Here is a 14,050-nt window from a genome sequence, read left to right on the forward strand (position 1 = left end):
GAATATACTTTGTTATGTTTTGTCTGTGTGTGTTTGATGTTGTGTCTTGCTCTAAATTACTTACTTTCTACTCTTTCTACTTTTAACCGGGAGACTTTTGGTATAATGTCCCTGGAAAAAGATCATAGTATATTTACCTAAATGATAAATTAGTAATTAACAATTGAAAAGGATTTAAAACATTAATCTCATCTACAGTGCAGCATGTTGCTATAGCTCTGACGTCATCAGGATGAAAAGCCCTATATCTGATTGGACAATGTAGGACTGTAGTGACCATTGCAATGAAAGAGGACTTGATAAAAGTCAAGGTTGTGCACAGTCGCACATTAAAGAAGAACTGTCGTGGGCGTTTAAAAAGTATGATGTAAATTTAAAGACTTTCTTTTCTTCTAGAGAACTGTCTTTGTAGTTTTGGATTCATGTAGAGTAAACATAACATCTTCAATATTATTAATAATGATTTGAAATCTGATTTGCAGGAATCCAGAAACATGACACCAGGAGTCACCGTCAACCGCACTGATGATATCCATCCATGTTATGAAATAGATACGGTCTCTTACATACTGATAAGAAAACCTTCCACAGTATGTGTTTTATTATATATTATCTTTGGCTCATTATCTGTTGTAACTGTATGTGGAAACCTTCTTGTTATAATCTCCATCATTTACTTTAAACAGCTCCACACTCCCACAAACTGTCTCATCCTCTCTCTGGCTGTGGCTGACCTGCTTGTGGGAATTGTAGTCATTCCTGCCAGCATGAAATTCCCTTTGAGCACTTGTCTGTATTATGAAGATTTCATTTGCAAAGTACGATTATGCTTTGACATAACACTGGGCACAGCTTCTATTCTCAACCTATGTTGTATTTCCATTGACAGATATTACGCAGTGTGTCAGCCTCTGACATACGGAACTAAGACAAATGTTCATGTTGTGGTCATGATCCTGGCGAGCTGGAGTGTCTCTATTTTAGTTGTCATTTGCTTTGTAATTGCAAGGTCAAACCTAGCAAAATGTGAACAAAAGTGTCTCCTTGAGATTCTACTGGAAAACATTTTGGGACCTATTTTCTCATTTTATCTCCCAGTGATTGTAATGCTCTGTATCTACTTAAAGATTTTCCATGTTGCACAGAGACAGGCACGCAGCATCCAGAACACAACCAGCACAAAGTCTGGAGCTGGTGTCAGTAAGATGGAGAAAAAGGCCACAAAAACTTTGGCTATTGTTATGGGAGTTTTTCTTGTATGTTGGACTCCTTTCTTTTTGTGTATCACCTTTGAACCTTTTTCTAATAATCCAATATCACTTACTGTAATTGAGATGCTTAACTGGCTTGCACTGTCCAATTCAATGCTGAATCCATTTATCTATGCTTTCTTTTACAGCTGGTTCAGATCAGCTTTCAGAATGATCATTTCAGGAAAAATATTTAAAAGGTGGTCTTACTAATTCAAAACTTGCATTAATTATTGTTTGTTGTGCTTAAAAAGCCTGTCAATATCTACTAATATACTTTTCAATATAACCAGCACTAGCACCAAGCACAGCTGTGACAGTTTTGATGTGTTACACAAGATCTTAGGGGATTGCAGACTGTGCAGATTCACTTTAATATAACAGCATGCGCTTTGCACCATTTATTTAAAAATACTATATGTCAACAGTAAAAATGCAACAGCTCTAAAGTGCGAGCAACTCTGAAAAACTTGTGGATAATTATAATTTGGAAAAAAAAAAGATTTGTACATATACAATATGTGCTTGCATTATGCACCATTTTTCTCTGTTCTCTATAAAAGTATGTGCAATGTAAAAGACAACTGTAAACAATACTGCAATACTATAGCAATGTTTAAGTGTTTCCTTCTGGAATACAGATAATAATGGGAAATAAATTAATGATGGAAAATAAATAAATATTTTAGATAAAAAAATACAGTAACACTGAAGTGCTTAATAAACTGGTAAACTGAAGTTTAAAGTGAAATCAAGAAAGCCACTATCACTTATTTCTTCATTACTTTTGGGTTGTAAACAAGGAAATTGTAAAGGACAGATCATGTTCAGCAATGAACCTGCACGCACGTATTTTTTGATCGCAGACACGGTCAGTCATTGATGACTGAGTATCAACCCTAACTGTCGCTCCCGGTAACGTAGTTGTATGTTGGAGTGTGCGGACAGTAGCTTTATGACCGGGGTTCAATTCATGACAAGAGAGCACTTTTTTACCGCTGATGGCATATAGAAGCTTCCTCGAGCATTTCACGCAGAAACAAGCGCCCGTCTCCTTCAAGCTGCTGGATCCTACACTGCCAGAGTTGCCAAGACCCGCCCTGGTCTGCTTCTGATTGGCTAGTAAAGTTGGTTAGGTTCAGGGTCTGGTTAGGTTAAGCGAGAGCGAGAGCTGCATTCCTCTCATACCATTGGTAGATGAACTTTATTATCTCAAACATGCATCAACATGCATCAACAGCAAATTCCCAAGTGTATTGACATTTAATTTTTCATTTTTTCTCTCACCACATTACGCCGGAGATACAGCACGGTGCTGGGATTTAAACCCTGCATTTATCTATGCTTTCTTTTACAGCTGGTTCAGATCCGTTTTCAGAACGATAATTTCTGGGAAAATAATTCAAGGTGATTTAACTAACCCAAAATTGCAGTTACTGTTTGTGTGTGATGAAATACTGAGATGTTCTATACAAATTAACATAATAAATGGGAGTACATCTAAAGCGTCTGAACCATGCCCTTAAATAAATATTTCTTTCTTGATATTTGCGTCTCTCTATCGGAGACCGGGCTCCGGTTTTTGCTGTACTCAGCCAGCAGGATAATATGACTTAATCAATACCTCTGTTGCGTATCCTAACAGCATGCTAAGCTAATGAGCATACTGCTGGAGTCACCAACTAGACCAAAACAAAAACAGCATGTTCAAGCTAACCACCATGCTAACTAACTAACTAGCATGCTGCCTGAGCCACTATCTATCCAAACTTCTTCTATAGCCAGCCCACTAAGCATATAGACCTGGCTAACACCATTAGCCAAAAACAAGCAGCAATATGATGCTCCAACAGCCTGACAAGCTATTTAGCATACAGCCATCTAGCCATCAGCAGCATCCTACAAATAACATACACACAACACATATCTGTCAATAGCATCATAAGTTAGCATTGTAAGTTCTTATCTACCCATCCCCACTAACCTCTTGTTTAACCAAAGCCGCGTTTCCACTGCAGGAACTTTCCCCAAGTACCAGGAACCTTTTGAGGAACTATGAATGTTTCCACCGCAGGAACCAGGGTCTAAAGTTTGTTCTGGGGTAATTGATCGACCCCCAAAAGGTACCTGGTCGGGGGGTAGTACTTTCCAAAGGTTCAGCAACTTTGGGGGTTGTGGTCTGCAGTGCTGAACATGTCTGACTGGTCAAATCCTCGCTGCATTTTATTTCACCCGCGATGTTTGAAAGTCCACAGTGAGCAAGCGGGCACTGAGCAAGCAAACACATTTTCCACACCACGAAACAGGTCCTGAAGGAGGTAAAAAAAAAAAAAAAAAACTGAAACAGGACTTAAAAAATTAAACGACCACAACAACTGAGTGGCTAGGGTTGCCACCTGTCACATATAATACAGGATCGCCCCGTATTTGAAAATAAAATGCTGCGTCCTGTATAGGGCTATTGACATGAAATTATCATCAGATGTCGGTAACAACCCAAGTAATCCACACATACAAAGAAATCAAAACATATATGTCCATAAATTAAGTTATGTGTAATAAAGGGAAATGACACAGGGAATAAGTATTGAACACATGAAGAAAAGGAGGTGCAAAAAGGCATGGAAAGCCAAGAAACCAGCTGAAATCTGTCAGTATTTAGAAAGCAATCCTGCCCCTTATCAGTACAAATTAATATCAGCTGGTTTAGTCCTAATTGATGGCCTATGAAAAGGTTTCTCATTACCAAGGTGTCACACAATGGGCATCTCATGATGGGTAAAGAGCAAAGAGCTCTATCAAGACCTTTGCAACCTTATTGTTGCAAACCATACTGATGGCATTGGTTACAGATGTATTTCTAAACTTCTGAATGTTCCAGTGAGCACCACTGGAGCCATTTTCAATGGCAATTTTTCCCATATTTTCGTTCATGTTATGTCCTCAAAGTGCTGTGAATAATGTAATGTCAAGTAATAATTTTGCATAATCTTCCCGGGACTTCAGGCCGTGGTGGAAACGCAGACAACAATGAACCACAGGAACCTTTTAGTTCCTGAAGAACTTAAAGTTCCAGGTACCTTTTTGGTAGTTATCCACATTATCCACATTAGTTATCCAGATTAGCATGTTGACGACTTAACATGAATCTCGAGTTTTTGGCTTCTTTGTAGGTTTAAGATTCATCAGGAACTGTTCTCAGGATGAACACTTTTTAGGGTGAACCCCATAAGTGGGGATAATTTCCAGATATGAATTGCTTCCCTTTTTAGATTTATAATGAAAGAATGTTGAATTTTACACCAGCTTAGAAGAACCAAAAACTCCAGACTCATCTCAAATCATCAACATTTTATTCTGGATCACTCAGCTCTATCCAAGCACAGGGCCCTGGGGCCAGTTTCACAAAGACAATTTAGCTTATATGGTCTATAGTGTTAGATTTGTATAATTTTTGGTGTTAGATCAGTGAAATCCAAGTCAGATAGTTTTGCAAAAACTTATTTCAAGTTGAAAAAGTTAGCTACACTACCCCCAGACTAACGTAGAACTATGCCCTATGTTTCCATGGTGACAATTAGTGACACCCCTACCTCTGTCCCTGAGGGAGTTTATAGTGGAAAGAGAAGTTTTAATTCATCTATGAATTTTCAACTATGTGAACTGTTTTCACTCCATCTGTCTCAACACCTGCAGTACACACTGAAGTAGAAAATAAATAATTTGACACCAGTGAATTTACAAAAAAAAAAAAAATTCATTTAAAAAGTTAATTTGAAACAGTTAAAACAGACTCAAGGACACACATGTATATTATTATTCATACCACATGCAAACAGAATATTGTGTACCCCATCTGATTGGACAAGAGCCGTTTGTATTATTAGTCATTATGGTAATTAGGTGGAGGTTGATCATTTAAATATCAAGTTCAATGTTCCTGCACAGTGGCACAGGACACACATCCAGATACATAGAATATCTTGAAGTGTATGGTATGACTTCAACTTCATATATTAGAAATCTTTAAAGTTTTTGTTTTTTTTTACATCTTGTCTTTGTTTGCCATTTAAGTATTTAAAGTGTTTTCTCAATGTAATTCATTATTAATGGAAAATTGAATTTGCAGGAATCTAGACACATGGAACCTGAATTGACTGTCAACGAGACCTTCACTGTTAATGACATACATCTCTGCTATGAATCAGATAATGCATCATACATATTTACAAGCAACCCTTCAATAATATGTGTATTATTATATATTTTACTTGGTTCATTGTCTGTTGTCACCATATGTGGAAACCTACTCGTAATAATCTCCATCATTTACTTCAAACAGCTCCACACTCCTACTAACTACCTGATTCTCTCTCTTGCTGTGGCTGATCTGCTTGTGGGAGTTTTAGTTTTTCCTTTCAGCATGGCGTTCACTGTAACCTCATGCTGGTATCATGAAGATATATTTTGTAAAGTACGAGGCAGCTTTGATGTTACACTGAGCACAGCTTCTATTTTAAACTTGTGTTGTATTTCTATTGATAGATATTACGCGGTGTGTCAGCCTCTCACTTACAAAAGTAAAATAAATGATCGTGTTATCATGATCATGATCTTGGTGAGCTGGGGACTTGCTGCTCTTATTGGCATTGGCATTATAATTGCAGGTTTTAATCAAGGAAAATGTGAAGAAAGTTGTTTAATTGATGCTCTAATATCAACCACTCTAGCATGTATTTTTTCATTTTATATCCCTGTCATTATAATGCTTAGTATCTACTTAAAGATTTTCCTTGTTGCACAAAAACAGGCAAACAGCATCCAGAGCACAACCTGTCACAGCACCAAGTCTGGAGCAACTGTCAGTAAGATGGAGAGAAAGGCCACAAAAACTCTAGCTACTGTTCTGGGAGTTTTTCTTTTATGCTGGACGCCTTACTTTCTCTGTATTGTCTTTCAGCCTTTAACATACAGTATAACACCAATTGCTGTAATTGAGACTCTTAACTGGCTTACACTGTCAAATTCAATGCTGAATCCATTTATCTATGCTTTCTTTTACAGCTGGTTCAGATCTGCTTTCAGAATGATCATTTCTGGGAAAATATTCCATGGAGATTTTGCTAACTCAAAACTCCTTTGACATTGACATTTGTCATTTTAACATTTTAATTTGAGTACAATGATAAAGTTTGAAGGAATAAATATTAACTAATTTCACTATTACTATTCACTGTCTGAGCAAAAGTCATCATATATACACCAGTATTTATTTGTTAAACAACACTTAGAAGTAAAAAAGTGAAATAAACACTGTTTTTCATTAGTTTCAACACAATATCCCTACCCCTAACCATGCAGATAACAGATATGATTAAAATCTGTACAGACTATTTCACCAGCCTAATTTCTTCAGGCAAGGCATTTATTCTGTGACTCTGTGAAATACATTGTCTTTTCATATATTGTCTTTACCTCAACATCTGCTGAAACAGGAACTCCCTGCCTTAAAGTCTGCATTATATACAATCTAACAGGGAATCAGGTCACAAATATGCTTATATCACTTGAATGGTTTTGCTGAAGCTATCACCTTTGACAGGTCAGCTTGTGTGTCTTTCACTAAGCAGCCATATCACACCTATGTTGAAAAATTAATCAAGTGACATCAGTTGATAAACACACAAAATGCTTGTTTTCAACTGCCAACTGTCATTATATACCTTCATATACAGAGCCCGTAATTTATAATCGTGTCTTTATGGTCTGACTCTTACAAACACATACTGGCTGTGGCAGTCAAAAAGGAGGACACACATTTACAGTAAGTGAAGGCCACATTTACTGCACATGTAGACAAGTATCATCCTGTTGCTGTACAACACCCAGAGCCTTGCAAATTCGTGCATGTGAGTGAACCAAACTATAAATTAACATTGATTGTAAATTATGTCGAAATCTTATGCATGGGAACCTCATGGCAGTAAAGTGTGTCTCACACCCATTAGCATAACCATAACAAGGTTCTGTGTAACTGAGAGGGCAAGCTTTCTACTCTTTGATAATTAACCAGGAATAACTGACTAGTTAATGTTAGCTACCTGTTGGCATATGCTATATTGACTTGCTATAACATCAGATATGGCACCTGTCATCATGTCTGTAGTGCAAGGTGACTATCTAACTTAAAGCTACAAGCAACTGGAAGCCGACAGCTAACCTTACTTGCTGAGTAATAGAACAATTAACATCACACACAGTCTGTATTTGTCAGCAAAGCTGCTCTTCTTTCTTAGTCACAGTCTGTCTGGTTGTCTACACGACAGATATGGCACCCACCACCTTGTTGAGAGTTAAAGCCACTCACTCTATGCTTTTCAGAACATCTGGGAAGATTAATAAAAACTGATGTTAAAATCATGTGAACATCGGCTTTAATACACTCGTTTATACACTCCTAAAGACTTGGTACTCTCACCTTGAGTCCTCTCTCGCGCTATGATCCTCTCCTCCACCGGGACCTTCCACTTGTGGCTGAGAACCAGGCCTACTTTCAGTCCTGACGCATTAACCTTATCTCGTCAGTAACATGGATTAACTTTTTTTCCCATACTAGAACTAATGATGTCTCCATTCTGCACTGTTTCACCTGTCCTCGCGATTCTCCTCTATTTTTAAAATAATCTGTGATTTGAGACATTTATGCAAAAAAAAAAAAAAAAAAATTCATGATGGGATGTAACGTTAATTTAGGGAAACTTTTCGAGAAGCTGGGTGTGCTTGGATGTAAAAGAGATAATATTCATCTGTAGGATTGCCACCTTTTATGTGAAAAAAGATGGCAACTGGTTTGGTTTTACTTGACATTACATTATTCACAGCACTTTCATGACATATCATGAACGAAAATACGGGACAAATTGCGTCCTGTATTGATTCAAATCCACTGCGTATTGAGAAAACAAGTACTAGAATTTTGTCGGGAGGCGGAGGCGTCCCGTATTGATTCAATACAGGAAGAAGCATTTTATTTTCAAATACGGGACCATCCTGTATTGTATGGGACGAGTGGCAACCCTATTCACCTGTTTGAAGAGCCGCAAAATCAGGTTGCCGCCCCCTTCCGGACGCAGGAAATCAAGCGCGTTTGTATTCTTCCTCTTTGGCAATTTCGGATGGCTCCGCCTGATGCACGGATTATGATACAGCGCTATTACATTGCCATAGTGGCATACAGCCGTAATTGCAATTACAAACGTCAAATCACCAAGTACCGAGAAAACAAGTTGGCTACTAGAATTTTGTCGGGAGGTGGAGGCGAGAAAATTTGACGGAGGCAAATACATTTTTTCTTTTTTATTATGGTTTACCATGTTTTTATCTATAAAATAAGGAAAAATTCAAGGTTTGTTTTTCTTTGTTTTATGGGCTATTAACCTTTATTTTACTGTACTAAAGCCTTTATTGGGTGATATTTATTATTAGCTGATGTTATGCTGATTCTGAATATGTGTAGCAAATATGTGTAAAAACACAAAAGATATTAAAAAAACGAAAATATTGAAATATAAATTATGTTGAAATTTGATGAAGTTTTTGAATTTTATTTTGGGTAAATTCGTATTTTTATTTTTTAATTCAATATTAACTGAGTAATAAAAAAAAATTGATAGATTAACCGATAAACGAATAATGGTTAGGTGCAGCCCTAACACATGCACACAACATACGCACATCTGATTGCATAACCAAATTTTCTGTTGATTTAATGAGATAGGGGTTTATAAATACTGTAACAAGTCCAATGGTTCTGAACAGTGTCATTCTGACTAAGGACACACACCACTATACTGAGGTGTTACTAGGTAAGGGAAAAAACTTAATTCAAAGATCAAATTAAATGAAAATCATGAAGCCTTATTTTACATGATTACTGACGTTGTAATTGTAAATACATGCTGAACTAAATATCTTTTAAATGTTCTTAATATTATAGACTATTACTGCAGAGAAGCATGGAAGCAGAGCTGACTGTCAACAGCACTTACATTTTTAATGACATACATCCCTGTTATGAATCAAATAATGCAACTTACATATTTACAAGCAAACCTTCCATACTATGTGTTTTAGTATATATTTTCCTTAGCTTATTGTCTGTTGCTACAATATGTGGAAACCTTCTTGTTATAATCTCTATCATTTACTTCAAACAGCTGCACACTCCTACTAACTACTTGATCCTCTCTCTGGCTGTGGCTGACCTGCTTGTAGGAGTTTTAGTTTTTCCTTTCAGCATGGCATTCACTGTAACCTCATGTCTTTATCATGAGGATTTATTCTGTAAAATACGAGACAGCTTTGATGTATCACTGTGCACGTCCTCTATTTTGAACTTGTGCTGTATTTCCATAGACAGATATTACGCAGTTTGTCAGCCCCTGACATACAGAAGTAAGATAAATGTTCACATTACTGTGATCATGATCCTGGTGTGCTGGAGTATCTCTGCTCTAATTGGGATCGCTATAATAGTTGCAGGGTTCAGCCAAGGAACATGTGAAGAAATGTGCTCAGTTGATGTTGTAATGGCAAACACTATGGGACCTGTTTTCTCTTTTTACCTTCCTGCATTCATAATGCTCTGTATCTACCTAAAGATTTTCCTTGTTGCTCGGAAACAGGTGAACAGCATCCAGAGCACAAAGTATGGAGCAACTGTCAGTAAAAGGGAGAGAAAGGCCACAAAAACTCTGGCTACTGTTTTGGGAGTTTTTCTTTTATGTTTGACTCCTTACTTTCTATGCATTGTTTTCCAGCCTTTGTCTTATAATCCACCACCCATCCCTGTGATTGAGACACTTAACTGGCTTACATTATCAAACTCAATGCTGAATCCATTAATCTATGCTTTCTTTTACAGCTGGTTCAGATCAGCTTTCAGAATGATCATTTCTGGGAAAATATTCCAAGGGGATTTTGCTAACTCCAAACTGTTTTGATTTATTTTATGGATTGGTGAAATATCAACATGCCAATAAAGGTTGGAACAACAGACCAATACTTCCCCACTCAGAAATCTGGTTCTGTTGGAGGTTTCTTCCTGTTAAAAGGGAGTTTTTCCTCTCCATTGTCATCAAGTGCTGCTCATTGTGGGAACTGTTGAGTTTCTCTCTATCACATTGTCAGGTGTTGACTTTACCCTGTAATAATGCATGCGCAATACAAAATAAAATTTAATTGAATTAAAAAGTGTGAAATAGTGGATGGATAGTTTTTAGCTACCCAACTTAAACCCCACCCAGTGGATTGGAGCAGGGTTTATGCTGATTTGCATGTAGCCCAGAATAACCAACCAATTCAGAGACCCCCAAGCCATGAGTTAATGCGTTTGGGAGAGCTAATATTCTTTGTAATCTTTCCAGACCAAAACCCTTTTTAAACCCAAATTTGCACATATAAGCAGGTTTTTTTTAAGAGGGTGGGAAGTGAGGGCATTGAGGGGAGCAATCAGACGACTGTAGTTATAAATGAAAAATTTAGAAAAGCTGGTGTAACTGTGGAACCTAATTTCTCGTTACAGCCAATGTATGATTGGGAATTTGACAGATTAAAGGTTAACCAATGAACTACAAGCATTCAGTAACAAATATTTTTGTGCAGTGTAGATAGGTCAGTGACATCACATTTAGCCATGCTAGCGGCGAGGGTCTTGGGATGACAATGTTACAATGTTAGTAAATCCAAGCAGCATCAGTAGCATTTTAATTGTCTTCAATGTATAATCTGTATGGCTGATAGCCAGCTTTCAAATATGAAGACTGACTGCTTTTGAATTCCTATCTGCAGTGTGAATGTGTGAAAATACCTGATCTGACTGTGAGTCTTACACAGTAATTATGGCAGGTTTTTTTTTTTGCTGTCACTGTTGTTGTTACTCAGCTGTTCTTGTTTTGTTTCAGTTTGTTACTCTGTTGGAACCATTTCAGACATAAACATTACATAATTACCTATTAGCAATTATAGCGCCTTGGGGAGAAGCAGAGCTCATGTGTACCACCAGAGCAGTTAAGGGACCAAAGGCTCATTCACACCTCTAATAGGAGAGGTGTCAGGTTGCATAATATCATTGCATCAGACCATAAACAACTTGTGTTAAGATCTTACATAAGATTTTATGGCCAAATATTTATTGTTGGTAATACAATTGAACAGTTTAATGTCTGAATAAAACAGAGACATTTTCAGTAACTTGTTGTTCAGTATATACAGATTAAACTGATTACAAATCAGCCTGATTTGTGCAGTTCCATTATAGTTGCTAAAATCTTAAAAAGGAAAATCAATTGTTAACATCCAAGTCTTAATTCATAAGTTGTGCCCATCATTTTACAGGTTATGAACATTAAATCTAGGGGGCAATTACAAAATGTAAGGGATTCCATATTAAAACATACAGAACATAAAGAAACATTTAGCTCCAAAGTCATGATTAGGTAGGGAAATATGCAGATTCTTTTGTATGTATTAGCAAAATGTTTCCTGACAATATAAAGCTTGATAAACATTTTTAGGGTCATGTTTTAACTACTCTTAGTACTTTGGTTAATAGGTCATGGAAGGTTCCGGAAAGAGCCTTGTTTTGGTTACTTGACATAAATCACCTGTCTAAATTTTATTGAAGCTTAAAGTTATGAATAAGTGTGGGTGTGGCCGCTTTGAGTGACAGATGGGTGCCATCTCAATTGGCTAGCCGCTCAGTTTCTAACCCCTAGCTGCCTACCTAAATTTATTCAGCCAGCGAATGAATTAGCCTTGAGTTACCCTTTGAGCATGACCCTAACCCAGACACCCAGCTGTGCTAACGATGCTAACAGGAGCGCATGATTGCCACTGTTATTAAACTGATGCACCAAAGAGTCGGCTTCATACATGCCCTACCTTCTTTGGATTAGCTAGGAGTTAGGTGGAGTCAGGCACTGCCAAGATGGCGACGGTCGAGCAGCCCAGTCTGAATTTCAAAACCACTCTTCAGAAACCTACTGGTGACGTCACAGAGTCTACGTCCACATTTATACAGTCTATGGTTATGCCACGTGTTAAAAACTGCAACAATAGTAACAGAAAATTACATGCAGATATAGGGCCTTTGCTGTCAGGGCCCCTTTGGAACAACCTGCCAAAGGAGATCAGACTTGCAGGGTCGGTTCTCCATCTTATTTCCCTTCTTAAAATACATTTTTAGAATTGAATATAATTATATTATTGTAAACATGACGGCTAAGGTCCTCTCACCTTAAGGAAGTACTTTTAAAACAAGTAGTTTTTGTGGTGAAACCTAGTAGAATATAGTAAAAGAGAGTACAATATGTCTGTTCAGTTTCAATTAAGGGAATTGAAATGTAGTTAGTTAATATAGGTTGTTGTATTATTAGGTATATTAACAGTCTGCTGTTATTTTTCCTTACTTCATTCTTACATAACATGACCTTATCTGGTTGCTTAGCTTTTACAGATTTTACAATGGAAATGTATTTTTTAGCCTAAACTCTGATTTAGTAGCAGCCAGGACCAGCTAGTTGAGCTAGTCACAAAGGGGTTTTTATTTCTAAACATAACCTCTGACCTCATAAAATGTATTAACTAATGAAATGCTCCTTGACCTTTTATAGTAATGCTGGGATTGGTTACTATATTAGGTAGTACACAAGTTAGCCAGGCATGCTAATGCTTGTGGCTTACATTAGAGCAGATAAACATACTGTTTAATCAATTCCTTACACCTTTGATGTGTGTTTTTGGATTTGTTTTTGTCAACATGTTTAGAAATTCAAAGTTTGACATGCCTGCAGTGCCTGGTTACAGTTACTATTAGGGATGGGCACTTGAAGAAATTTCCTTGATCGATCATCGGAAAATTAACGATCAATTATCGATCCATTATTAATTTTTTATATTAAAAAATGCCTATGGCAGAAAGTGGCCTTTGATCAGCACATCGGATAGCAGCCTTAGTGTCAGATTCATCAACTCTAATGAAACCGCCTGGCCTAGACTCAAACCACCACAACTATCAAACACCGAACAAACAGCCGTCAAGAAAAGTGCAACAACTCATTATAGGTCTACACAACATGAATGAATGGATGACGACACCTGATCACACAATCACTTACATTTGCAGAATTCATCATCATTGACAATGGTCACCTTATCACACACAGTAGCTGCGCTTTTTACAACAAATGAGAGGTAACAGTTACATTGCTATAGATTTAAATCTCTGATACCCCTCCATGAAAAGTGAAAACTGTACTCACCCATTAGAAGTTCAACCGTCGGGCCTTCGCTCGGCAAAGTCATTAGCAACACTGCTCAAGTCCAAATTCCTGGCTCTGCTGTTCTCTATTGAGAGCGTAGCCAACCCAGCTAACGCTAGCCTCCGGCTGCACGTCAACGTTAGCAGTCGATGAACCTGATGCATGGTGAGAAAAAAGTTTCACCATTTTAGCATTAAACTCATCCTGTTCTCTTTTACCGTTCCTCTTCTGTGCGCCGCTTTTTTTCTTTTTTTTTTTTTTTGACTTGCTAAACATTTCTCTGAAAACTGAATCGTCCATTTGCTGAAAATACCCGTTTCTTCCTACCAGGTTGAGAAAAGGACGTTGACGTCCACTCACGCAAGTTATCAGAAATGACAGGGCGCAAGCTCATTGGTCAACTTAGAATTTACCCGGAAACCCTTACTTCGTAACTTTTGAGAAGAATGTAAATATATTAATTTAAAAATATATTAATTG

General features: G+C 37.4%; 3 protein-coding genes across 3 annotated transcripts; all 3 read left to right on the forward strand.

The window, feature by feature from the left end:
- Positions 1-494: 494 nt before the first annotated feature.
- LOC111237138 (trace amine-associated receptor 1-like) lies at positions 495-1,500 on the forward strand. The gene is given in 2 exon segments (XM_022766116.1): positions 495-1,442; positions 1,444-1,500. Coding segments are annotated over 2 exon segments (1,005 nt in total).
- Positions 1,501-5,391: 3,891 nt separating this feature from the next.
- LOC111237147 (trace amine-associated receptor 1-like) lies at positions 5,392-6,393 on the forward strand. The gene is made up of 2 exons (XM_022766128.1): positions 5,392-5,719; positions 5,792-6,393. Exons 1-2 carry the CDS (start codon positions 5,392-5,394, stop codon positions 6,391-6,393), a joined length of 930 nt encoding a protein of 309 aa, XP_022621849.1.
- Positions 6,394-9,265: 2,872 nt separating this feature from the next.
- LOC111237156 (trace amine-associated receptor 1-like) lies at positions 9,266-10,252 on the forward strand. Its single transcript, XM_022766139.1, has 2 exons — positions 9,266-9,593; positions 9,666-10,252. The coding sequence occupies exons 1-2, from the start codon at positions 9,266-9,268 to the stop codon at positions 10,250-10,252; spliced, it is 915 nt and encodes a 304-aa protein (XP_022621860.1).
- The last annotated feature ends 3,798 nt before the right edge of the window (positions 10,253-14,050 follow it).

This window comes from Seriola dumerili, unplaced genomic scaffold (genome assembly GCF_002260705.1).
Source record: "Seriola dumerili isolate Sdu_G_001 unplaced genomic scaffold, Sdu_1.0 BDQW01000025.1, whole genome shotgun sequence".
Taxonomy (NCBI): domain Eukaryota; kingdom Metazoa; phylum Chordata; class Actinopteri; order Carangiformes; family Carangidae; genus Seriola; species Seriola dumerili.

Bases quoted from the DNA above. Each gene is read 5' to 3' on its own strand.
- LOC111237156 (XM_022766139.1), top strand. From the start codon at position 9,266: ATGGAAGCAGAGCTGACTGTCAACAGCACTTACATTTTTAATGACATA. The intron at 9,594-9,665 runs GTAAAATACGAG...GTATTTCCATAG, and splicing joins TTATCATGAGGATTTATTCT to ACAGATATTACGCAGTTTGT.
- LOC111237147 (XM_022766128.1), top strand. From the start codon at position 5,392: ATGGAACCTGAATTGACTGTCAACGAGACCTTCACTGTTAATGACATA. The intron at 5,720-5,791 runs GTAAAGTACGAG...GTATTTCTATTG, and splicing joins GTATCATGAAGATATATTTT to ATAGATATTACGCGGTGTGT.